Source organism: Perca fluviatilis, chromosome 21 (genome assembly GCF_010015445.1).
Source record: "Perca fluviatilis chromosome 21, GENO_Pfluv_1.0, whole genome shotgun sequence".
Taxonomy (NCBI): domain Eukaryota; kingdom Metazoa; phylum Chordata; class Actinopteri; order Perciformes; family Percidae; genus Perca; species Perca fluviatilis.
The window spans coordinates 18,084,399-18,107,369 of NC_053132.1; the positions used below are offsets into that span (position 1 = coordinate 18,084,399).

Below are 22,971 nucleotides of genomic sequence, written 5' to 3' on the forward strand. Positions count from 1 at the left end.
ATAGCGCTAGACTTCACAGTTGTATAACAGTCATTTGAGAATGGATGGGTACAGTAATGTAACAAAGCGCTCATGTCACCGTCTACTGGGGTCTTTTGGGTCCTACTGCAGGTGTGTTTTTAACAGTGTGGGTAGAACTGGTGATGGAGCATGAGTCAGCAGTGTTTTGAGGGGGTTGACAAACTACTGCTTCGAATTTTCTAGGAAAAGAAAACTAAGAGCATCTTGACATCACATTCTTCTTTTCTTTTCTTTTACTGCTAAAAATGTAGTCTCAAGTTTGTCCTTTTTATTACTCTAAAATCTGTTGTGTGCTAAATGTACTCGGAAAGCCAGTGTCTGTAATCTCAGCCAAAGACTATAACTCAGAGAAAAATACCCAGTCCCAACTTTTTTAGGTTGGCGAGGGGACTGTGTGTTTTTGAAAAGTCCAACAGAGTGGTAACTCTGGGGAAATGATCTAGAATGAAAATGATAATTTTTAGACAGGTATCACTCTGTTCAGCATGCACCGGTCTTTGTGTGTCCAAAGCACCAGTGATTTCATTTCATGTGATAGCTCCTTAAATCTTTCTTTGTGCCGCCCATATTCCAAGAAAACATATGTAATGCATACTGTGGACATTTGTTGTCATGGTGAAGTATCACAGCAGATGTTGAGCACATTTTTCCCCATGTCTAAGGATCAAAATAGATTGAATGGGCCTCAGCTGGTTAGCTCAGCAGGGGAAGAAATCAGGTATAGTATATCATCTGGTTGGTTATTCACTGCAGGGGATCGTTAATGGATTTGCCCCAGTCGTTTGGCCAGGCAAGCAGCACAGAAGTAGACCAGCTGGGGGCATGTCTGACCAGGACATGGATTGACTTTCACACTTGATTGTACTGCTTGGTGGGTCAGTACTGTGTGAGCTCTTTGTGTTTACCACTTGTCATGAGAGGTTGTCAGCACTCACCTCTTCTTTTAGAACAGAAATTTGCTTCAAGTGAGGCTCTGAAAAGCACTTCTAATGTGTCTGTGTGTCTGTATGACAATCAACACAAAGGATTTTAAATGCTAAAGGAAATTCAGGGTAAAGGGAGTTTTTTTTTGTAAAGTCTTCTTAAATGCCATTGAATCAGATGTCTGTGAATCCTGTCTAGGAAAAAATTAGACTCCACAATCTTGGGGACCAAGAAGTCCAGGATTAGGAAGCAGGTAGTCTATATCGATGACGTTTTATTTCGGGGATTATTCAGGTGCCGCCGGAAATTCCGTCAGATGTCCCTCATTTCGGCCGGATGTCCGTCATCTTCACCTGCTTTCTTTGTGTTGACACTTTAAACTCAAGCCGATTTTATGAGGACTATGGTTAACTGTTCCTCAGATCTCTGCAGGGTAAATCCAGACAGCTAGCTATACTATCTGTCCAGTGAGTCTTCAAACAACCTTTGAATTTACACGTTCCACCAAAACAACTTCCTTCCCGAGGCTATTTTGCAGAGGCACTTAGTTTAAAGAAATGCCAATAAACCAGAGCACATTTTTCTCCCATCCCGAAATGCTCTGTGGACTAGCCAGACCCTCCCCCTCAGCGCTGTGGAGAAGGGTCTGGCAATGCGAGACTAGGAAGCAGGCCACTTTCTCATGGTCAATATGCGTCCTATTAGTCCTGTGTCTTGTGGATTCATAATCTGTTACTTTCTGTCCAGACAGTGGCATCAGCAGCTGGTGGCAACAATGGTAGCAGGAGCCTCATCTGCATTTGGGACGTCCAGAATGGAACTTGTCGAAATACCATCTCCTACCACAGGGGGGCGGTGCAGTGTGTCACTTTCTCCAGAGATGATCGTTTCTTTCTCTCTGCTGGTTTGTAAAATATGAATTGGATTGCATCCATCAGTCATGAAGGTTTAAACTTAAAATGTTTTGCACCACTTGACATAATTGATTTGAATAAAGAAAATGCCTTAGCTATGGCCAAACAAGTGACTCTGCTGCTACTGACCACTGATTGTTGCCAACACCCCGTAGGAGACTTCTCGGACCCAGAGGTGGCTCTGTGGAGCACTAAGACCTTCCAGCTGCTCTCCAGTGTACGTGTGTCAGGACCCATCCATGATGCAGCCTTCAGCCCCTCAGCAGCCAGCCAGCTGGCCTGTGTGGGCAGCCAAGGGGCTTACTTCTGCCTCATCAACACACATGGCTTGGATGTAGACCTCAAGGTATAAGACCACAGATTGGGTAAATATTTTAGTTGTATTTTCTTTGGTACATAAGGATTGAACACTCCTTCACACTTGTAGGTCCAGACAGTGAAAGCACCAGCAGAGGTGGGAGATGTGGAGCTGACAGCTCTGTGCTACCACATGGACTCCTTTCTGTTCACCGCCACCAATCGCGGACATGTTTGCGTCTGGGACGTAAACACACAGCGCTGCTTCATGACCTGGGAAGCTGATGAGGGAGAGATTGGTACAAATGGGCCCTCTGTATAAATCTAATCATCTAATTTGGATAAAAATATTTTGTAACTAAATACCCTTAATGGTAATTACAGGAAGAAATACAAAATAGCTTTTATTTTCTTCTAGTTACTTGTATTTTATTAAGGAGATGCTTTTTATTTCACTTGGTAAAATTGCCTAAAGCATTGCTGTCATTTTGAGACATGGCTTGTATGTATTCTGGTCCTGGCTTTCCACACATTGTAATGGGATTTATATGGTTTTTTGGTGTAGGAGTGCTGCTGTGTCGAGGGAACCGTCTGTTGACAGGCAGCAACACCCGCTGGTTGCGACTGTGGGAGGTAGAAGCTGTACAGGGACTGAAGCCTCAGGAAAAGGTCTGCAATGGGGAAGACAGGTCTGTAACTCATTCTTTTCTTAGGATTCTTCCTCTGTCTTCTCTAGGCAGTAGCCTGTTTTCTTTAATTATTTCATGTGATGAATAAATACATGCCATTACTCAGAGGAACACAGTGGCACACTGGTGGTTGTTTTATTTCAGTTTCTATAAAATTCTGCATAAGGGCAATTAGAAAAACGGTATAGTATATTTATGATTTATGTAATGGGAGGATAACCTTCCATTGTACTCATCCACAACGGCCCTCTTAAGGTTGTCTCTAGATGATAATCAGAAGTTTAAAATTTTAAAATATGAACATGTTATAGTGTTGGTATAGTAAATGTTAGCAGTAAAGTTAAAAGATAGTGTGCTTAATGTGGAGTTTGTCAGTGGCTCTCTTAATCATTGGGCATGTTTATACAAATGTGTAATTATGCTTTAATGCAGTTTTATGGTGCTTTTTCACTTCTTTTCGGCCTGACTTTTATTCCTTGCAGGAAGCTCTCTGTCATGTATTTAAAAAAAGCACAATAAGTGTCTACAACAAATTAGTGGAATTGTTTGTTAATGTGTATTGTGTGAAACAGACAGAGAGGGTGAATAGGGTTCCATCTCATCCTCAGGTGGTTATGTCTAGATTTAATAATGGGCTCATTGTTTTTGGTCCGTCCTTCAGTGGGACCGTGGTGGTGTTGGAGCAGGAGATAATGCTGGATGGGACGACGGTCAGTGCAGCATTTGATAACACAATGGACATGGGCATCGTTGGCACCACAGCAGGAACCGTCTGGTACATCAACTGGCCAGACAACAGCAGCATCCGACTGATCAGTGGGCACAAGACCAAGGTACCAGTGGGAGCTGTGGGAAATGTAAAATGACCATATGCACATCTTGTGTCTCCAGCACAAGGGAACATAAAGCTCAAAACTGGGAGATAAGTGTGTTGTTTAGTCAGCATGGATTGATGGCATGGTCTTTCTGTGCCTGTCCATTGCATGTCACACCTCCAAAAAAATAACATAATTCTGAATGCAGCATGAGATTGTATCAGACGCACAAGAAAGGCCAGATAAGACGGATGAAAATGACCTGATGTAACTTCTGAGGGAGCTCTGTGCGAGGGTCGTGCTGCTAATGTTGACATGGCGATCCAGGATTGACATTTATTCTCTGCATGTACTCCTCTGTGCTGTCCAGGTGAATGATGTGGTGTTTAGCTCTGACGAGAGACATTTTGCCACCTGCAGCGAGGACGGCAGCGTGAGGGTGTGGTCAGCCCCCAGCAACGAACTGGTGGTGCAGTTCCAGGTGCTCAATCAGGTGAGGGAGCACACTTAAGAAATATTCAAAATGAATAGGTGGGTCAGGTCCAATATAAACTGAAGGACCTTGATGCTTTTCTTTTCTAATGGACAGCTTGATGGAACATCTGAGACTGTAAATTTGGTGGGGAAGTCAGAGAATATCAGGGAATTTTACAAATTACACAAATAGAATAAATTGTACAAGTTGCATACAGCATAAATTGCTTAGATAATACCCCCTCCTGTTTTTTTCCTCTGTGGTTCAGGGCTGTGGCTGTGTGTGCTGGAGCCCTTCTTATAGTAAGGAGAGCTCATGTGTGGCTGCAGGATACAGCGATGGGACCCTGAGGATATTCCAGCTTTCTTCCTCAGAGATGGAGATGAAGCTGCATCCCCATCAAGTGGCTGTCACTGCCATCCAGTATTCCGCTAACGGTGAGAGAGGACAGCAGTGCCAAAACCCTGCATCTTCTGCATTGACAATGATCATACTACTTACTTTTCAGGAGTTACTTTATGATAAAATGTTGTAACTGTATTTTTTGGGCCTGCTCACTTTGGCCCAGTCTTCCTAGTCTCCACCTACTTCTTTTAGTGCTTGTTTCATGCCTTTGAACACCCTCCAGAGGAGAGCCCTAATCCAGCAGGCTACTGTAGTGAACTGAAGTGGTCAAACACTAATTGAACCATGAATAAATGTTGAACGGACAGGTCAAAGCACATTTGAGTAGTCAAGAGAAGAACTTCCCTTCCAATTCAAAGGCCCATGATTGAGCCCATGTGCTGGCAGTCAGTTTCATGTTAATTAAAGCTGCTACATTTATCCAGTTTAGCTCTGTAACTCTCTTTGGCCCCCAACAGGTCATGTGATCCTTTCAGCGGGGAAGAATGGTCTGGTAGCTGTCAGCAGCCCAGTGAATGGAGGGACGATGCGTGTCATCAGGGACCACAAAGGAGCGCCGATTACCACCATCCAGTGTGTGAATGAACAGGTCAGCTCACTGAATTAAATCAAGGAGTGGCAGCACAGTGTTTCACAGAAACAGGGAGAGAGGTTAGTATAGCCCCTAATGAGCAATGAGTCCTCCTGAGAGAGAACTGCTGAGGCGTTTCTGCAACAACAACCATTATCAATCAAACACTTTGGACACCCCTCTGAGTTACTTCCCCCTTGAGATTGATTCTCCATTAAGTTTGAAATTCCTTCTTAAATTGGTCTTGATTCCTGAATAGGTAAACAAAATGCACTTAATTTATCATATAATGTATGTTGGCAAAGAAAGTGGTACTTGGCTTCTCCAGTACAAACGCTCTTGACAGGTTTACTGCCTGTCTTGTCAGACATTTCCTTTCATCGGCTCCCCACAGCTACAAGGCCATGGATCTTATGCGATGCTAATTTAAACGCAAGGGAAAAAGTTCCCGGAGAAATTTCTTTTTTTGGTTCCTTTGACATTTTATGACATTTTTCATCAGAACGTGTCTAATCCTAATCCGTCTAATCCTCAGTGTAAGAATTTCGGACTGGACGGAAACGAGATGTGGTTGGCTGCCAGTTCTGACAGACGTGTCAGTGTGTGGGCTGCCGATTGGCTGAAGGACAAATGTGATCTGCTTGACTGGCTGACATTTCCTGCTCCGGCCTATTTTGGGGTACCGTCTGTATTTTAAGTAGTAGTACATGGTAATGACCAAATGTCACTCCAAATGTTGAGTGCTGCTGTATATGTCTTTTTAAGTTTCACAGATACTCTATCTCCTTTTTGTTAAGTAACGACAGATTGGCATACTTAAAGTATAAGGCTGAAACTTAACTACTAACCATTTAGCCATATTATACTCGGCACAGGATTGAATTAGGGCTGTCCAAATCAATGCGATAACGGGGTTAACCTAAATTCCTTGATGCGTGATTAATGCACGCACGTTCTGTGATTTGGGCCTTGGGTTGCTCTGTAGTTTGGGAAATCAGGAACAGTGGGATAATGGGCCCTATTTTAACGATCTGAAACGCAAGTATGAAACGCAAAATACAAGTAGCTTTGTGGGCGGATCTCGGGCGCTGTTGCTATTAAAACGGCGGGATAAATGAGTCTTGCGCCCGATGCAAATCTTAAATGCGTTGGTCTGAAGTAGCTAGGTGTGGTTTGGGTGTAACGTGAAAATAACCAATCAGAGCGTCATCTCACATTACCTTTAAGAGCAGGCGTATTGTTCCATGGCGGATTGCTATTATGACGGCGGATTTGCCTGGCGCACGCCAGCGGGAGCTGTCCGGGATGTGGCAAAGTAATAAATGCCTGTCTTGGCCGGGTGGCGATGTTGCTGCGGCCTCTCGGGCGCGTCTCCTCAAGTCTGGAGAGGATTGCTGCAGCCATGGAGCGTGGGCCTCCAAACGCACCACCTGCACCTGTTGTGCACCTTCCTCCTCCCCCCACTCCATCTCCGTCCACTCCCACCGTAGTTCAACATCATGTCTCCTTAATTCCTCTAATATTTCCTCATTTATGTCATCAACACATCCATGATTCATGGAAATGTGTAAAACACAACAAGCCACAAAGAATGCTGTGACTTTTTGAGGACTGTACTGTAAAGTGCCTCCTGATCTATCCAAACACCTGAAGCGCATTTTCAGTAATATTTTTCTTTGTAATTATGTATGATTTGCAAAAATGGGAACTGCTGCGTCCGTGTAGATGAGAGAAGTGTATGCACGTTGTGCACACGCTACATTATGGCCAAGCATGTGCCCCTAAAATAGCATCTGAATAACGCGCTACTGACTTCAGACTAGCGCCACTGACTTTAGACCAGGTTTTTCCTGGTCAGTGGCGGAATTGTTTTCTGAAACTGCAAAATAGCACCAGGGAACGTTTGCGTCGGAACACGTCTCCTCTTTTCGCTGAACCGCCCCTGGAGTGCAAATACATTCCCTAATTTACCAACATGCGTCTGTGGAGGGAAAAGTCCGCTGTGCGTGGGGTGCAAAATAGGAATGATACATGCGTCGATGTACAAAGGCAATTGCGCTGAGTGCAAGATAGGGCATAATATGTCATGTGGTCATATGTGCCTTTCTGTTGTTGCTGCTTAATGGGCTTGAGTCTGCCATATTATGCATTCAGCATATTTTTTTAAAATAATTTTTCTTTTGGGGGAGTGGGCATTTTAGGCCTTTATTTTGATAGGACAGATGAAGACATGAAAGGGGAGAGAGGGGGAACGACATGCAGCAAAGGGAAGCAGGCGGAGCCGAACCCGCGACCGCTGCGTCGAGGAGCAAACCTCTATATATGTGCGCCCGCTCTACCAACTGAGCCAACCCGACACACAATTCAGCATATTTTTTAAGCAAACCTTTGAGATTATTCTGGAAAATGTTCTAGACAGTATTTGTCATTGTTTTGGATTGTTGCAATAATAATAAACATTTGCTTAGAGCAAGCATGTTTGCCTGCTCCCATGTTGATTAGAGCATTAAATACTTGAAAAATATCCCTTTTTAAAGTACATTTATAACATAAAATTTTTTAGATTAATCGTAAATTAACTATGGAGAATCATGCCTTTTTAATCATGATTAAATATTGTAATCGATTGACAGCCTTAGATTGAATTGAACATTTTGATTTGTGTTCTATGCTTAGGAAAAAGACTTTGGACTTTGTACTGAACACATATTTGCACACAATATTTCCCTTCAGCCTATTTTATTCTAAATGTTGGTGTTATTTTAACATTTTTTGGCATATTGTTACAGCCTGTATTTGGAAATCTCTGCAAAAAAAATGAAGCTCAGTGGCTGGGGTTGACTCAGTGGGCAGAGCAGGTGAACATATACTGTACATAGAGGTTTATGCCTCGACGCAGAGGTCCAGGGTTCGAATCCGACCTGTGACGATTTCCAGCATGTCTTCCCCCTCTCTCTCCCTTTTCTCACCTAGCTGTCCTATCCATTAAAGGAGGAAAAGACCAAAACAATTATCTTAAAAAATTAAGCTCAGTCCATGTTTTACCTTTGCACATCTAATATTTTGTAAACCTTTTGTGCTATAGGATGACAGCCCACCTCCCAGTCTGGCTGCCTTCTGCCCTGCAGACCCCAGCCTGGTGGTCTACACTGGCTATGGAGTAGAGAAAGAGCTGTCCTTCTACTGCCTGGCTAAAAAACAGGTACCACAGTTCTTCCTTCTTCACTCATCTACCACAGTGTTGAAATTTTTCCTGTACAGTGCAGATGCTGCTGGCAGAATGTCCATAAATGTGTGTGTGTGTGTGTGTGTGTGTGTGTGTGTGTGTATATATATATATATATTATTTTTTTTTATACTACAGATAATAAAAAAGATTGCCCTGCCTGACTGGGCCACATGCTTGAGCCTCTCCTCTAAGAGTCAACTCATAGCAGTGGGATCAAAAGGTAAATTCAGATCTTTTCATGATGTATCTCCATATGGTTCCAGTAAAGAAATATGATTAATTTGTGTAATATAGTGTAGTGTAAGTTTGGAGCACAATTCATGTCTCACTATATGTCTAATCTCTTATCAGAGCGAGTGTTAAAGTTGATCAAGTCGACCAGCGGCAGGTTCCAGGACTTCCTGCAGCACAGTGACTCACTGCAGACATGTCGCTTCTCTCCCTCTGGGACTCTTCTTTTCACCGTAGCTTATAATGAGATCTTCCTGTGGGAGGTGCAGGGCCTCACATCTGTTTTTGAAACTCAAACCTTGTAGGTTTATTCCGTTTTACACGTGACTAGTTCAAATTCTTTCTCCATGTAATGTTATTGTTCCATTTTTTTTTTTAATCAGTTTTGAGGCAAATAGTAATTTGTGGAGAAGTTTTGTGTAACATTTGCCACATTGGAGCTTTTTCCTTATGCATGTATGGTTTTAAAATACATTTTTGTTGAAGGAATTGCTTTGCGTGTCCAGTCACTTCTAATGTTTGACTATTTATTTGAGATTTTTTTTACTGTGAGTTAGAATGTGTATGAATACTGATGAGTGATTTAAAGTTTCTGTCATGTCTACTGCTTTTTGCAGTGGTAGATAGAATCATAGTTTGTGGGCTTCTATAGGGTGGGATAATGTTCAAATGAAAAGTAGCATGTAAAATAGCAATCGGTAAGGTGGGAAAGGGTTCAAATGAAAAGTAGCATGTAAAATAGCAATCTGTAATGTAAGATGACTCATAAAAAGGAGAGACTGCTACAGCCAGAGATATTTTTATTTTTACTTGTCTTTCCACCAGAATGATTGAGGACAGGCAGCAGTACAACATTTTGCATTTAATTTAATACAAAACCAGCTGGAAGTAGAAAATAAGATTGTGATGCAGGTAGACTAAATTGTGGTAAAGAGTGCAATTATTGAACATTACAGACATGTTTGATACTAATTATGATTATGTCACTCCACCACCAATGGTTTGGATAGTGTATGGCTGCTATAAACCTTTTGGATAGTTACTTCTTGATTCAGATTTCTGAATCTAAAAAGCTTGGTGAAACAAATTGTTTCAACAAGCTTTGACCTTTTATAGGGCTATATCAAAAATCCAGGCAAAGGCCCATCATTTTGATGATAAACAGCATGTTACATGTACATGATAATGCTAGTGTTATAAGGGATTGTTTAGTAAAATTAATCACCACTGTTGTGAATGAGGGTTATTAACATTAACTGAGGTTGAGGTGCAATTATAGATATAAATAAATAATCTTAATTGGTTTGATTATACGGTAATTAGGCTCTGTACATTGGTTTGTTTTATATTAAAAACTAATGTTACAGTAAAGGATTACCAAGGATGTTGCTGTTAATGGGATACAATTTTGGGCAAAGGTGGAAAGTAGCAGACATTTACTGAAGAGCTGTATTCATGTAGAATTTTGAGTTAAGCATACTGCAAAGCTTTTCTGTTTAATGAGACTTTATTAAATAATTTTTTTTTTTTTTAAATGATTTCACTTTCACTGTATTTGTTGAACGTTTTACAGACAAAACATGAGAACCTCATAACAAACATTGTGAAGGAAACGAAGGCAGTAGGGTGTTACTTCGTCCAGCAGAGGACGTGTTTTCACGGTCTCTGTGAACCGGAATGATATGATTTCACCTTGCGTCAATATCGCTGTGGAGAGGCACACATTTGAATTTAGCTAGAAATTTGACATTCAAATAAAGATAAATGCCACTGTAATACTGTAGCGCTTCTGACTCTTCGTCAAACAGAGAGGAAACATGAAACAAGACGTCAGGATACTCTTATTGGGGGAGCGTAAGTCATTGGCACTGAAAGCTGTAACGTTAACCACAAGCTAAAAGACTAGCAAACATTAGCTGCTATAGCTAACTTACAAACTTGTAGCTGAATGTATCTCGGTTACTCCTGGTGGCATGGTGGTGATAACTGTCTTAATAGGGAAATGCATGCATTTCTGCACTAATTGTATTTTATTAGATACAATTATAGGTTTTCTATGAAGTGGCCGCTCTCCAAATGTTAATTTCCGCAAGGCCAACTTAGCAGCTCAGAATAACTTTGCTTTTAAGTTGTGAATAACGTTAACTCTTAACGTAATTAACTACCATAGAGAAGTTACGTTAGTAAACCTGTTATTGTTGTTTTGTCGTCTAACTTATCAGCTGCCATCCACTGAAAGCCACATTACACAATAAACAGCTGTAACCTTATTTAAGTTTTCTGCGATTTGAAACGTTTAAGTTAGAGCATAGATATGCTAGCTAACCGGTTAACTGACGTGAAGTAACGTTAGTACTAGTTAGCTAGCTATATGTTAACGTAACGGTAGAGCAGTTAACCTAACTAACGTTAGTAGCTAGCTACTACTAAAACTATGACCATGCTTTTTGAAAGTGGAGACATTTCCCATTTAACTGCATATAAAGAGGGTAACGTTAACTGTTAAGTGTGACGATTTTAGGGTGTTCTGTTTTTATAACGTGAGCAATGACATTGATTTAGTATTGTCTGGCGAAAACTCCGCTGTATAGTTGTAATACAATAATGTTTGCTTCATGCCATATTACCGAGCAGCACTTCAGACCATAAAAGGGGAATTATGTAAATGATAACATAAAGAGTAGCTAACTTGCACTTTTACAGTAAGTGCTATCACTCCATCATACAAGCTAAATTGGATCCTGGAGTCTTTCTCTGCCACCTCCTCTCATCCTCTTCATATTGTCTCCTCTAACAGCCAAGGTGGGGAAGACATCGCTCATCATGTCTTTGGTTGGAGAGGAGTTCCCAGAAGAGGTAAGTGTCAGTACAACTATTCACTACTGCTGTTTTTTTTTTACTTAAACGTCCTTTTCGCTGGAGGATGCTATGTTTATGTACCTGGCCACCTGCCTTGTAGTCTATATTGACCACAGTTGGCTAATTATAGCCACAGTTACTCTACTGTAGTCAGTACTCAGCAAACTGGTTCATTTCTTGGCAGTAAAGAAAACGAAGTATTTAATGTGTGCAAGCTAATAAGTTTAATTTTCCTTTGCAGCTTATTTTGCATTATGTAACTATTTATACTCCCTTTGCAAAAATGACTTCTTAGAGATACTATTGTATATTACAAAATAGTACTGTTTCTTTTAAGTTTAATTTGTTTCATACTGTCATTGCGGTTAGGCTAATCTACTGATTCCACTACTCAGTAATCCAAAATGGTTGGATTCACTGTAGGTTTTTTGCCAAGTATTTGTGACTTTTGCAGCATGTTTGGGCTTTATTTGACATGATGAAATCAGCCTGCCCTGTTATGTACTATGAGGCCAGTATTATGTTTTACTGTGTAATTTTCACAAAAAAAATGAAGAAGAAAAAAAAGTGAAAATGCCTAGCATTTCAGTTTATGGCTTAATGTTGTTTCCTAAAGCCATGCTTGTGTCCATGCTTAATGCAAAATAGAAAATGTGTGTCTGTGTAATGGGAGGCTGAATCTTGTGATGGTTTTATCTGTGAGCTGCAATCTTTGACAGGTTCCTCCTAGAGCTGAAGAGATCACTATCCCTGCTGACGTGACTCCAGAGAAGGTGCCCACACACATAGTGGACTACTCAGGTATTTGACCTGAAGGCTTACATGTAGCACCACCAGTATTTAGTTCTGTGTGGGTGTGTAGTGTGTGGGTGTGGGTGTGTAACATGTCTGAATATCATGACTTTAAGATTTGTTTGGTTGTGCTTAACAGAAAAAGAGCAGAGTGATGAAATCCTTAGAAGTGAGATCATCAAGGTAAGTACACCATACTTCATTTCACCGAAATTGTATTTTTATATGATTTTACATGACAAATAATTGAAGGGAAAAAAATACAGCACTAATTAATATACTGAACATCATCTGTTTTAATAATTAAGCAATTCTGTGCCCTGATTAAGAATAACATGTTTTTGGTTGTATAAATAAATATAATTGTTTCTGAGGTTTGTCAAAATTTTGTTAAAACCAAAGTCATATTTCTAGGAGGCCTAGCATTTACGCCGTTTGGGGCCAGCAACCTAATCATCTTCCATTCTTTTTTTTTTTACTTTTGTCATGTTCTGTTTTGTTCGTGCAGTTTTTTTTCTCAAGGATTTTAATAAAAAGATATTTGATTGAATTTTGTGGATTCTGTTTATGGCCTAAGTTCCCTCACAGCTGTTTTTTCCCCAATCCACACAGGCTAATGTGGTGTGTGTGGTGTATGATGTCACCAATGATGACACGATAGACAAGGTAGTAACCTGCTACTTGGTTTACCTTGTCTTATACTGTTCAAGCATTCCACATAATGCATATCACATTTACTTAATGCATTTAAAATACAAATTGCGCTTGTCTCTGCTTTTGTTTTTCAGATCAAAACTAAGTGGATACCTTTAGTTAACGGAGACGCAGAGAAAGGGAACAAGTATGTATCAGCTGTTGATGGGTGTGTGCTCTGAGCTTTTCCCAAGGCATTGCCATCTGCCATTGAACTTTGCACTCCTCCCTACTGTTTGCAGTACTGTTATGTTGGCAAACTTGGTAATCTAGGAGTTTGAGCCTGTTCTAACTTTGCAATAAGTCTCCCAGAATAAGACCTAAGAACATCAGCAAAATGTCCAATATGTAGGAGTGTGTGTGTGTGTGTGCATGCAGCACACTATTTGAATGTTAACTGATTTACATTATATCTTTGTATTGCAGAAATACCTGTATTTACACAGTAAACCACAATAGTGTTATATACAGTAGAGAGTTACCCTGTCTCTATATATGTTCTGTTAGAGTTCCCATCATCCTTGTGGGAAACAAGTCGGATCTGCGCTGTGGGAGCTCAATGGAAACCATTCTTCCCATCATGAACCTGTTCTCTGAGATTGAGACATGTGTTGAGGTGAGACTAAACTCTCTCACAGACATATCCAGTCTGCTAATCACTGCACACCTTCTAACCTTAGCTTTTAGATACAAATATTTACACATGCCCACGTTATCTGGCCTTAAGTTTGCTTAGAAATTGTATCTGAAATATCCTTTTTTTTCTCTTTTTTTCTCTTTCAAGTGTTCTGCAAAGAACCTGAAAAACATTTCAGAGCTGTTTTACTATGCACAGAAGGCAGTTCTTCACCCTACTGCACCTCTTTATGACCCTGAGGACAAACAGGTCAGCTATTTTTGGAAATGTGATGCCAACTGTGGGGTGTCTGTCTCTCCCAGTCCACTTATTTACATATGTGCATGCAAATGATCATAATATTTTTGTCCTCCAATATTTTTCACCAGCTAAAACCATCATGTGTCAGAGCCCTTAGCAGAATATTCTACATTTCAGACCAGGACAATGACCGTATCCTCAGTGACGCGGAACTCAACTGCTTTCAGGTGCCAGTTAAAATCACTTAAAGTTCTGTCTTCACAGTTATTATTTGAACCAAAGCTCTTTGTTTGCTATATAAAAAAACCCATCCATCTTATGTGTAGAAATCTTGTTTTGGGAATCCTCTGGCACCTCAAGCCTTAGAAGATGTGAAGACAGTAGTTTGGAAGAACACCAGCGATGGGGTGCAGGACAACGGCCTGACCCTAAATGGTAAAAATCACTCAGGAATGAGAACATGCGACTTTAAACGGGTTGTTGGCAAGGCCACACTAAACTAATGGCAAGTGTTGTATCTCCTCTTTTTCAGGTTTCTTGTTCCTTAATACGTTATTTATCCAGAGGGGCCGACATGAAACCACATGGACTATACTCAGGAAGTTTGGTTATGACGACAACCTTGATCTGACTGATGATTACCTTTACCCTGAGTATGTCAAGTGACACTATTGTACTGTATCTGTCAACTCTGATGTCATTTTTTATATTGCTGATACCCACCATTACAGCAGGTTGTATTGCAATAGTTTTGGAGACTACAGATCCCTGTCCCTGTTTTCTACCTAGTCATCTCTCTCAGACTTTCCGTATTTTTCCTGCATTTCCGTTTGGCTTTGCCTTTGTTATGTTTGTACACTCTAGTTAGGAATTCCCAGGTATCTAAATATGTAATTGTTGTTTTTCTGTTGTCAGACTACGAGTTCCCATTGGCTGCACCACAGAGCTCAATCGTTTAGGCCACCAGTTCCTCCAGCGGCTCTTTGACAAGTACGATGAAGTGAGTAGCAATCCGGGTTGCCTTTGGTCACAATGTCCCACTGGACAGTAGAGTGTAACTCTAAGTTAAATGTCGTGGGAAATGTTATTTTTGGTGTGCGATGATTGTGTGTTGAATATATGACGGGAAAGGTATTTCAATTGCGGTAAATATTCAGTAGCGGCTCTCAGTTTTCTGCGTGGCACATTCAATAATCGAGGGTTTCCTTCTTTTGTGTGACCTGAAGTGACCTGTTTTCCCTCTCAGGACAAAGACTCTGCCCTGTCACCGACAGAGCTTAGGAACCTGTTTTGCGTATGTCCTTACATACCATGGGGTGCAGAGGTCTACATGACTGTCCCAACCACAGAAGAGGGCTACATCTCGTACCACGGCTACCTTTGTCAATGGACGTACGTATCTCACACGATTGTTAATTATTTTTTTGTGATTGCATGCGCTAGTTTTACACGTTTGTGCACTTAAAAGCAATTGTACACAGTTCAAAGGTCACATGTATGTCAATCCCTTCACATGCAGGCTCTCTGCGTACTTTGACATCCACCGTTGCCTGGAGCACCTAGGATACCTAGGCTACCCTATCCTCACTGAGCAGGAGTCACAGACTGCTGCAATCACAGGTGTGTTTGTGTAATTGACTCAGTTAATTTTAGACAATCCCAACCAACAAACAGCATGTCAATTAGAAAGGTTGAGACCATCTTCCTATGGAACATGGGAGTTACTGGGGCTTACTGTACATCCTCTTCGAAAACTTAAATCCCAGTCTCATAGTTAAGCACTGTTCTGTAGGAGGATTACTCGTCTTAATCCTGTCCGCTGCTTCCTAATAGACCTTCAAATTTGTCCTTGAGATGTGAAAGAATAGTTGGAGTTTATAAATTAATAGCGATATAGCTGATAGCGATGTTTTACACATCTAGCCTACAGCATGCTACTCTGCTAATAGCGATGTTTACCAACAAGCTAAAACAAAAGCTGTTGGTTTGTAGTCTAACTGTTTATTAGTTTGCTACTAATCTTTGGAAATTTAGCTGCAGCCGAGACAAACTGGCTCCTCCCCCAGCATGGCTACTTAATGTGCACGTGAATGACATCATCATGTCAGTGATTTCTGCATTCTTTATTCTTTTTGTATTAGGCTTCTGAAAATGTGTCCCCCAGAACAGTGTAGTTGAATAGCCCTGCTGTAAGCTTTGTACCGTCACATTTACCCTCTGGTCAGTGAACAGCTATTTTGCATATCCAGTGCAAAGAGCCAGAGGCAAGAAGGGGAAGGGGTTGAAAAATATTAACATTTGGGCCACCAAAAATGTACTTCGAATTTGGAATTTTCTAAAAAAGGAACCCAGTCTTTTGTATATACTGTATACAAAAGACAGGTTTCCTTTTTTTTAGTACACAGCAATAATAAATATTTACTATTGCTGTTTATTAAGTATTTCTTACTAAGTATTTCTTATCCGATTACTCGATTAATCAGTGGAATAATCGGTAGAATACTTGATTACTAAAATAATCGATAGCTGCAGCCCTACATTATTTGTTTTGGTTGTTTAAAATTTTTTTTATCGATTAATCGATCGATAAAGTGCTAGATTAATCGATTACAAAAAGAATCGATAGCTGCAGCCCTAGATGTAATACAGTATGTCTCACTGCTGCTAAGATCAGAATGGCCAGAAGGACATAAAGATTAACACAGGGGACTAGTTACTAGAGGTGTTGAAATGAATCAAATAATCGATGCATCGAATCGTCGACATGGACGATGCTGCATCGATTATCATAATCAATTATTTCTGTTTACAATTTAATGTAGGCCTAACAACATTTCTGTTCACATATTCTGTTATGTTTTGTACATTCAGGAAGTGCCATGTGCTCAGTGCTGTAGTTTTATGTATCCAATTTATTTAGTATTAGAGCATTGCAGAATGTTTTGTTTTTGAAGCTTGAAAAGCTATGAATTAAATATCCTACATGGCCTTAATAGAAAAATGTATTTAACGCATCGTGATGCATCGAGATATCGAATTGAATCACTGACATGATAATCGTAATCGAATCGGGAGATCAGTGAAGATTCACACCTAGCCTAACCTAGTTACTGGTTGTAGCATGTGCTTAGTTACTGTGTTTTATGGTGCCAAATCAACCTTTCATTAGTAGTAATAATGTTAATTGTCATTGTATTGTGTTTCATTTTTAGCAATGCTAGCAGTATCGCTCTAAGAAAGGCAGTATCAGTTGGTTGCTCTAATCTCCTGTCCATTGGGTTTATAGTCAAATACGTTGGTCCTGAGTCAAATATCTCAACGACTGTTGGATGGATTGCTACAGTGTTAGGCACAGACATTCATTGCCTCTTGAGGACCAATCCTAAGGCTTTGGTGATTTCCTGATTAATAGATGAGTCAAGTCTGACAGTATAAAGTGGTGCAATTTTTTTGCCTTGTGACTATTTATCTTGTTTCCTCTCACTTTAAAGCTTTTGATGTTGCATTGCCTAACACAGACTGGATTGACATACCCTGTACTTACAGTATAATGTGCACCTGCATTCTATTCTAAACCTTGTTGTTAGGCCTTGTGGAAAGCCTAACTTTTGAAGTGGATCAATATATAGACTTATTTTACTTTTAGTGTGAAATAAATGTGATGCAGTTAAGTGGGCTTCATGTAAAATGTATTTTTTTGCTGTAATACATTTTAAACCCAGAGAGTGTAGGTTACTGATAATCAGCTGGTGCAGGAATTACATCCTCTGCTTTAGGGATGTTGGCCTCCGACTTCAGGGCTAATAATAATATTGCCGCAATAGCCACTGCTAATGCTTGCTCTTGGGGAAATTATTGGAATTGTTGGGGCTTTGTAAATTATAGAGTGTGGTCTAGACCTACTCTATCTGTAAAGTGTCTCGAGATAACTCTTGTTATGATTTGATACTATAAATAAAATTGAATTGAATTGAATTGCCTGGAAAATGATAAGCTCTAACTTTGCCTAGCAAGTAGTGAAAATTAGGAAAATTTGAAAATCAAAGACCATTTTTATTTTTTACTAGGATTAAAGTTCTTAGGCTTCAGGCATGGTGCAGTTTTACATTTATATAATACTTAATTCCATACATTGTACACATTTCCTCCAGGGCAGCATTTGAGGCTCACAAATTGGTATGCAGTCGAATTCTAACTGACAGAATGGCAGCCCTGTGTGTTTGTGCATTGTGTTTATATTTTGTGTTACTGCTTGTTTATATATGCACAGTAACACAAGAGAAAGAGGAGGACCTGGAAAAGCGCCAGACACAGCGGTCAGTGTTTCTCTGCAAGGTGATCGGACCGCGGGGGACGGGCAAGACAGCCTTTCTCCAGGCCTTTGTGGGCCGCAACGTTGAGGTATGGCACCATCTGCTGCTAGTCTGGAGCTGAAAAATATTAAAACATGATACACTTGTACTAGTCGGCATAATGAACATTGCTAAGTAGTGACTGTTTTTCTTTTTTTTTTTTTTTCTGTTTTGTTTTCTACAGAATAAGGGAAATTCCAGCAGTGCCTTCTCCCCCTATGCCATAAACACTGTACAAGTCAGCAACCAGGAGAAGTACCTTATCGTAAGTAGCTCCCATCCTGATCTTAATGCTGACCCATAACCTCTGACCCTGACTAAAGCCTGAGTACCACACTCTTCTCCTCCCCATGCAGCTCAATGAGGTGGATGTGGAGGTGGAGTTCCTGAAGGCATCAGATGCCTCCTGTGATGTTGCTTGTCTCATGTATGACTCCAGTGACCCGCATTCCTTTGACTATTGTGCCAGTATATACAAGGTCAGTGACAGCAAAAGTTATGGGAGCATTTAAAAGATGTAACTGGTATTAATTTATTATAATTTTTTGCCATTCACAAAGGCTGCCTATCAGAGTTTGTGCTGGTGTTTGCACACAGTCCGCCTAATAAATAACGCAATATTACAGCTTACTTTGCTGCCTTTAGCATTTTCTACCACTCATTTTAATGACTCCGCGCCGACTACAGCCATGACCGGAGGCATTATGTTTTTGGGTTGTCCGTCCGTCCCTTTTTTGATAACACGATATCTCAGGAACCCCTGGAGGGAAGTTCTTAAAATTTGGCAAAAATGTCCACTTGAGTTCAAAAATGAACTGATTAGATTTTGGTGGTCAAAGGTAAGATGCCTGGGGCAAGAAGGACACAGGTGTTGGCTGTCTGTCTATTTTTTTAAACAATTAAGTTTATTGCGATTTCTTGTTTGTGTTGTGATTTAAATAAAGAAAAAACATTAACTTTACCTTTTATTCCTGTTTACATTTCCATAATGGGTTAAGAAATTACAAATGTGGGCACCCAGATAGCTCAGTTGGTAGAGCGGGCACCCACATATAAAGGTTAACTCCTCGACGCAGCGCCTCTCTCTCCCCTTTCATGTCTTCAGCTGTCCTGTCAAATAAAGGCCTAAAAATGGCCAAAAAATAATCCTTAAACATTTTTTTAAATTACCAATGTGTATGGGAACTGACAATAAAGGTAACGCTTAACATGTGTGGCGATATGTAAAAGGTTAAGACCGTTTTACAGTCGCCGCAGCCGAGCTGGCGCGTGCCAATGTGACGTCAAAATGACGTAGCTCTGCCGCGCCAGGATTTTGAGTGCACGTCCAGAGGGCGCGCACCACTCTATTTTTTCAGCGGCACACAACAGCGGAAACAGGAAACACGAACGAGCTCGAGGGTAACCAGGTGCCAGGACTCTCAGAGTGACTGCAAGTCTCTCTTGTAAACTTACTGGGTTAAGATGCAAAATGGCATCATGACTTTGCGTAAACATACACGCCACTTTCCAAATGGCGTGTTATTATATACTGTCGCACACTCACAACAGAAATAAACTAAATAAACGGAACAGTTAACCTTTCAAACTTTGACAGATCCGTGTCCCTGTACGAGTCATGATATAGGTTATTTAGACGACTTCTTGTTTGCATTAATTATGTATAAAGGTTACCTGGATTTTATTATGACTGACTTAAAAACAAGGTAGATTCTCTTCTCTCTCAACTAAATTTTTCCCTCTTATTTCTTACTTAGCAACACTACATGGAGAGCAACATCCCATGTGTGCTGGTCGCCTCCAAGGTGGACCTTCCTGAGGTCAAGCAGTTCCACGGGATGACTCCAGCAGAGTTCTGTTATAAACACCAGCTGCCTCCACCGCTGCCCTTCTCCAGCCTGTTCCTCGACTCCACCAGCAAGAACATCTACACCAGGCTCGCCTGGGCAGCAGTGTACCCGTACGTCCTACTTAGACAAACTACTGCTCTTAAGAAACATTGAAAACATGGAGAATATAAAGTTCAGTTACAGGAGAATATTGTTTAAAACATTTAGTGATTAAAATGTGATAGGTAGAGATGTAAGAGAAGCTAGACATTTGTTTTGCTTATGATATTAGCTGTGTGTTGCTTTGTGTGGTTGACCCTTGATGATGATTTCCTCCCCCCTTCCACCCCTTCCACTCTCCAGACACCTGAATGGTTCAGACATGAGCAACACATCCTTCTGGCTGAGAGTGGCGTTGGGCTCGGCTGTGGTTGCCGTTCTCGGCTTTGCTATCTACAGATCGGTCGCCAGACTGAAATGATCAACAACCAGCTGAGCTTCTTCTTTTTTTTTCCCAGCCGGACTTTCCATCCATCCATCAAGACCAAACCTCAGAGACCAGAGCCACCACATCATTTTTCCTTTTAAGGCTCCCAGGAAACTCTTCATATCTCTGCCCTTCTTTACTTTGTCCTACCCTCTGATCACAACAGTCCAAAGGCAATTGGAAGCTAGTGATCATATTATTCCCCACTCTGCTGTGCCCAGCTTTTTCTGCCTTACATTGTAAAACCAGGTTAAGTAGGAGTTAGCCTGACAGCGCTCGGTGCATTGAAACGCAAAGTAAACTGTTCACATCCAAACAGGTGCTTTATCATAGAGGAGGAAATGCAGAAAGACAGTTGTGTCTAATCTAAGCTTACTCCTCGATTATCTTTTACGTGTTAATGGTGAAATTGAGAGAGTTTTTATATACATGCAGTGTTTCCTAAGCATAATACAGGAAAAATGCCAAATTGACTAGACTGACGAACCAAATGGCAGCACATGGAGCATTTTTAAGTGAGCAAACATCCTGATTGGCTGCCACTGAATCTCTTGCTGGAGCTCCCCAATGAACTACACTCTTCCTTCTGACCATGCCTCCACAGATACTAGATGTTCATATCTGATTTGCCAAATAACTCCAGCAGCAATGAGTAGTCATAGCATGTTATTTGCCCCTTAGGCATATTATTTTGCTTGAGAATTAAACATTTTAATGTTTTAGCAGTAAGGCCTCCACTGATCTGCTGTTGCAGGGATGTGCATGAAGAAGAATGGCAGTTTGTTTATGCAAGAAATCAGATAATAATTTATCCTGTAAAAGGAGGCCGAGCAAACCTTAAAATGACACAAAGGTAACGACAAATGTGGTCAAATTAATTATTCTGTTCTCATTGAAATTGAATTAATTGATTTTAATTGAGACTGAAATAGATATGATCTGTGATTTATTTTTTATTTACATACACCTGACACTGTGCATACACTTTGACCTTGTTACACAATCGGTGCATTGTTTTCCAACATGAGTCAGTCATGTTATGTATGTTTTATTGCTTAATTTAACTGGGGACCTGCGGTTTCTGCAGAATTCACTTCTGTGACTTTTAAAATATGGCTGTTTTTCTTACTGAAATGGAACTGATTTAGATGCTTAATAAAAGACCAGACTAGACTGGCTGGGGACCTTTTGCCCAAAAAGACATTATGGATGTTGGGATGAAAGATCAATGCTTTATGTTAATATGTTGGACAGTTGGTGCCTTTTTTCCTTTATTGAACTTGTAGTAGCTAATTTTTATGGCTTATACATTCTGACTGGAGTTTGTTTTATTTTATTTTTTGCATTTATACACATGTATCAGACTTCAGAGAATGAGGCATTACTGTGTAAAAGTGTTAATAACACTGTATTATTGGAGTATCATTAATGTTCCAGATACCATATCATCTTAATCACAAAACGTTTGTTGCTAAAGGTAATTGGTTCCAAAGGTATTCTGCTGTGCTGTCAACATTCATGTTGGATTACTCTGGTTTGACATCAATTACTGCCCTTTCGCACATAGCATGTCAAAATGTAAGGACAGCATGCCTTGGCGCGTCTGGATGCCCTGCTTTGATCATTCAGCCGGAAGCTGTTTAATTACAAGGTTAGTTTGGTGATCTTACACCTGTCTTAAAAGATGATAATGAATACCCATGTGTACAGGGAAATTTGTGTGTTTGATCTTGACTTTCATCGGTTTGACTCTTTAACTCCAGTCTGTCTGCGTCTCGTTCCCAACTGCAGTGAGGAGGAGACGCATTCTTGCAAGACACCACAAGATGGCAGTGTTGCATGTCAGGTGAGAGGTAGGGTAGTTAGCATTGGGTGTGTCTGCAAAGCAACCTCCTCGCTGCTCTGCAGCCACTTTAAGGAAAGGGGATTTTGAGTCTAGTTTTTATGTGCTAGAACCACCAGGGAAAAAGAACATTAAGCGCTGACATGAAATGTATTGTATTCAGGGCAGCTTTTGACTACATTCTGAGATGTTTAGACCAATACAGAGCACTTAACTCTTGGCCTTGTTTACCACCGTCCTATTCCCTTTAGGGACTTTATCTCTGTGCACTTTTGTTTCCCAAGAGTTTTAATGGTAAACGGTCGTTTACTTCACATCACCAAGTGTCCTACAAAGCCCTCGTCTGTCTCTGTGACTAGTTGGTAAAAGCAATTAAAATGTTATTTAGAGTGCACGATTCTAGTCATTGATATAACCTGATATTTAACACTCATAGTTAAACTAATAACATTATAACTTGTAGTCTTCCTAAATTTCACTATTGTTCAACCTCTGCAACAGAATATCATCCCTCATTGGTGCTTCCATAGGTGGGCTTGTCTGCAACTCCTTGGTGCACAATAACTAATTTCATGGCGCTGGCTAAAATGGTTATGTCCGAGATAGGCTATGTATATCCAAATGGATTACAAAATGGTATTGGGCAGTTTAGTAGATTAGGCCTATTA

The 22,971-nt window shown here is 40.5% G+C and overlaps 2 protein-coding genes across 2 annotated transcripts in view; both read left to right on the forward strand.

Annotated features, from left to right (window-relative positions):
* The window catches only part of wdr90 (WD repeat domain 90), a 26,525-nt gene extending 17,465 nt beyond the window's left edge, over nucleotides 1-9,060 (forward strand). The window contains exons 30-41 of the mRNA XM_039789143.1: nucleotides 1,693-1,849; nucleotides 2,015-2,205; nucleotides 2,287-2,455; nucleotides 2,722-2,845; nucleotides 3,507-3,678; nucleotides 4,031-4,153; nucleotides 4,404-4,572; nucleotides 4,999-5,129; nucleotides 5,647-5,790; nucleotides 8,197-8,313; nucleotides 8,476-8,560; nucleotides 8,692-9,060. Of these exons, the coding sequence (XP_039645077.1) occupies nucleotides 1,693-1,849; nucleotides 2,015-2,205; nucleotides 2,287-2,455; nucleotides 2,722-2,845; nucleotides 3,507-3,678; nucleotides 4,031-4,153; nucleotides 4,404-4,572; nucleotides 4,999-5,129; nucleotides 5,647-5,790; nucleotides 8,197-8,313; nucleotides 8,476-8,560; nucleotides 8,692-8,876 (1,767 nt within the window). The 3' untranslated portion in view covers nucleotides 8,877-9,060. The remainder of the gene's footprint in view (nucleotides 1-1,692; nucleotides 1,850-2,014; nucleotides 2,206-2,286; nucleotides 2,456-2,721; nucleotides 2,846-3,506; nucleotides 3,679-4,030; nucleotides 4,154-4,403; nucleotides 4,573-4,998; nucleotides 5,130-5,646; nucleotides 5,791-8,196; nucleotides 8,314-8,475; nucleotides 8,561-8,691) is intronic.
* A 1,121-nt stretch (nucleotides 9,061-10,181) lies between these two features.
* rhot2 (ras homolog family member T2) lies at nucleotides 10,182-22,157 on the forward strand. The gene is made up of 19 exons (XM_039787948.1): nucleotides 10,182-10,425; nucleotides 11,369-11,427; nucleotides 12,150-12,231; nucleotides 12,362-12,405; nucleotides 12,835-12,888; nucleotides 13,011-13,063; nucleotides 13,423-13,531; nucleotides 13,700-13,801; nucleotides 13,921-14,019; nucleotides 14,119-14,227; nucleotides 14,325-14,445; nucleotides 14,708-14,792; nucleotides 15,039-15,184; nucleotides 15,312-15,412; nucleotides 18,063-18,193; nucleotides 18,329-18,409; nucleotides 18,501-18,623; nucleotides 19,902-20,104; nucleotides 20,337-22,157. The coding sequence occupies exons 1-19, from the start codon at nucleotides 10,389-10,391 to the stop codon at nucleotides 20,452-20,454; spliced, it is 1,857 nt and encodes a 618-aa protein (XP_039643882.1). The 5' UTR covers nucleotides 10,182-10,388; the 3' UTR covers nucleotides 20,455-22,157.
* The last annotated feature ends 814 nt before the right edge of the window (nucleotides 22,158-22,971 follow it).

Coding starts and splice junctions, on each gene's coding strand:
- rhot2 (XM_039787948.1), top strand. CDS start 10,389: ATGAAACAAGACGTCAGGATACTCTTATTGGGGGAGC. Junction 12,232..12,361: donor ACACATAGTGGACTACTCAG/GTATTTGACCTG, acceptor TGTGCTTAACAG/AAAAAGAGCAGAGTGATGAA. Junction 14,793..15,038: donor TCTTTGACAAGTACGATGAA/GTGAGTAGCAAT, acceptor TTTCCCTCTCAG/GACAAAGACTCTGCCCTGTC.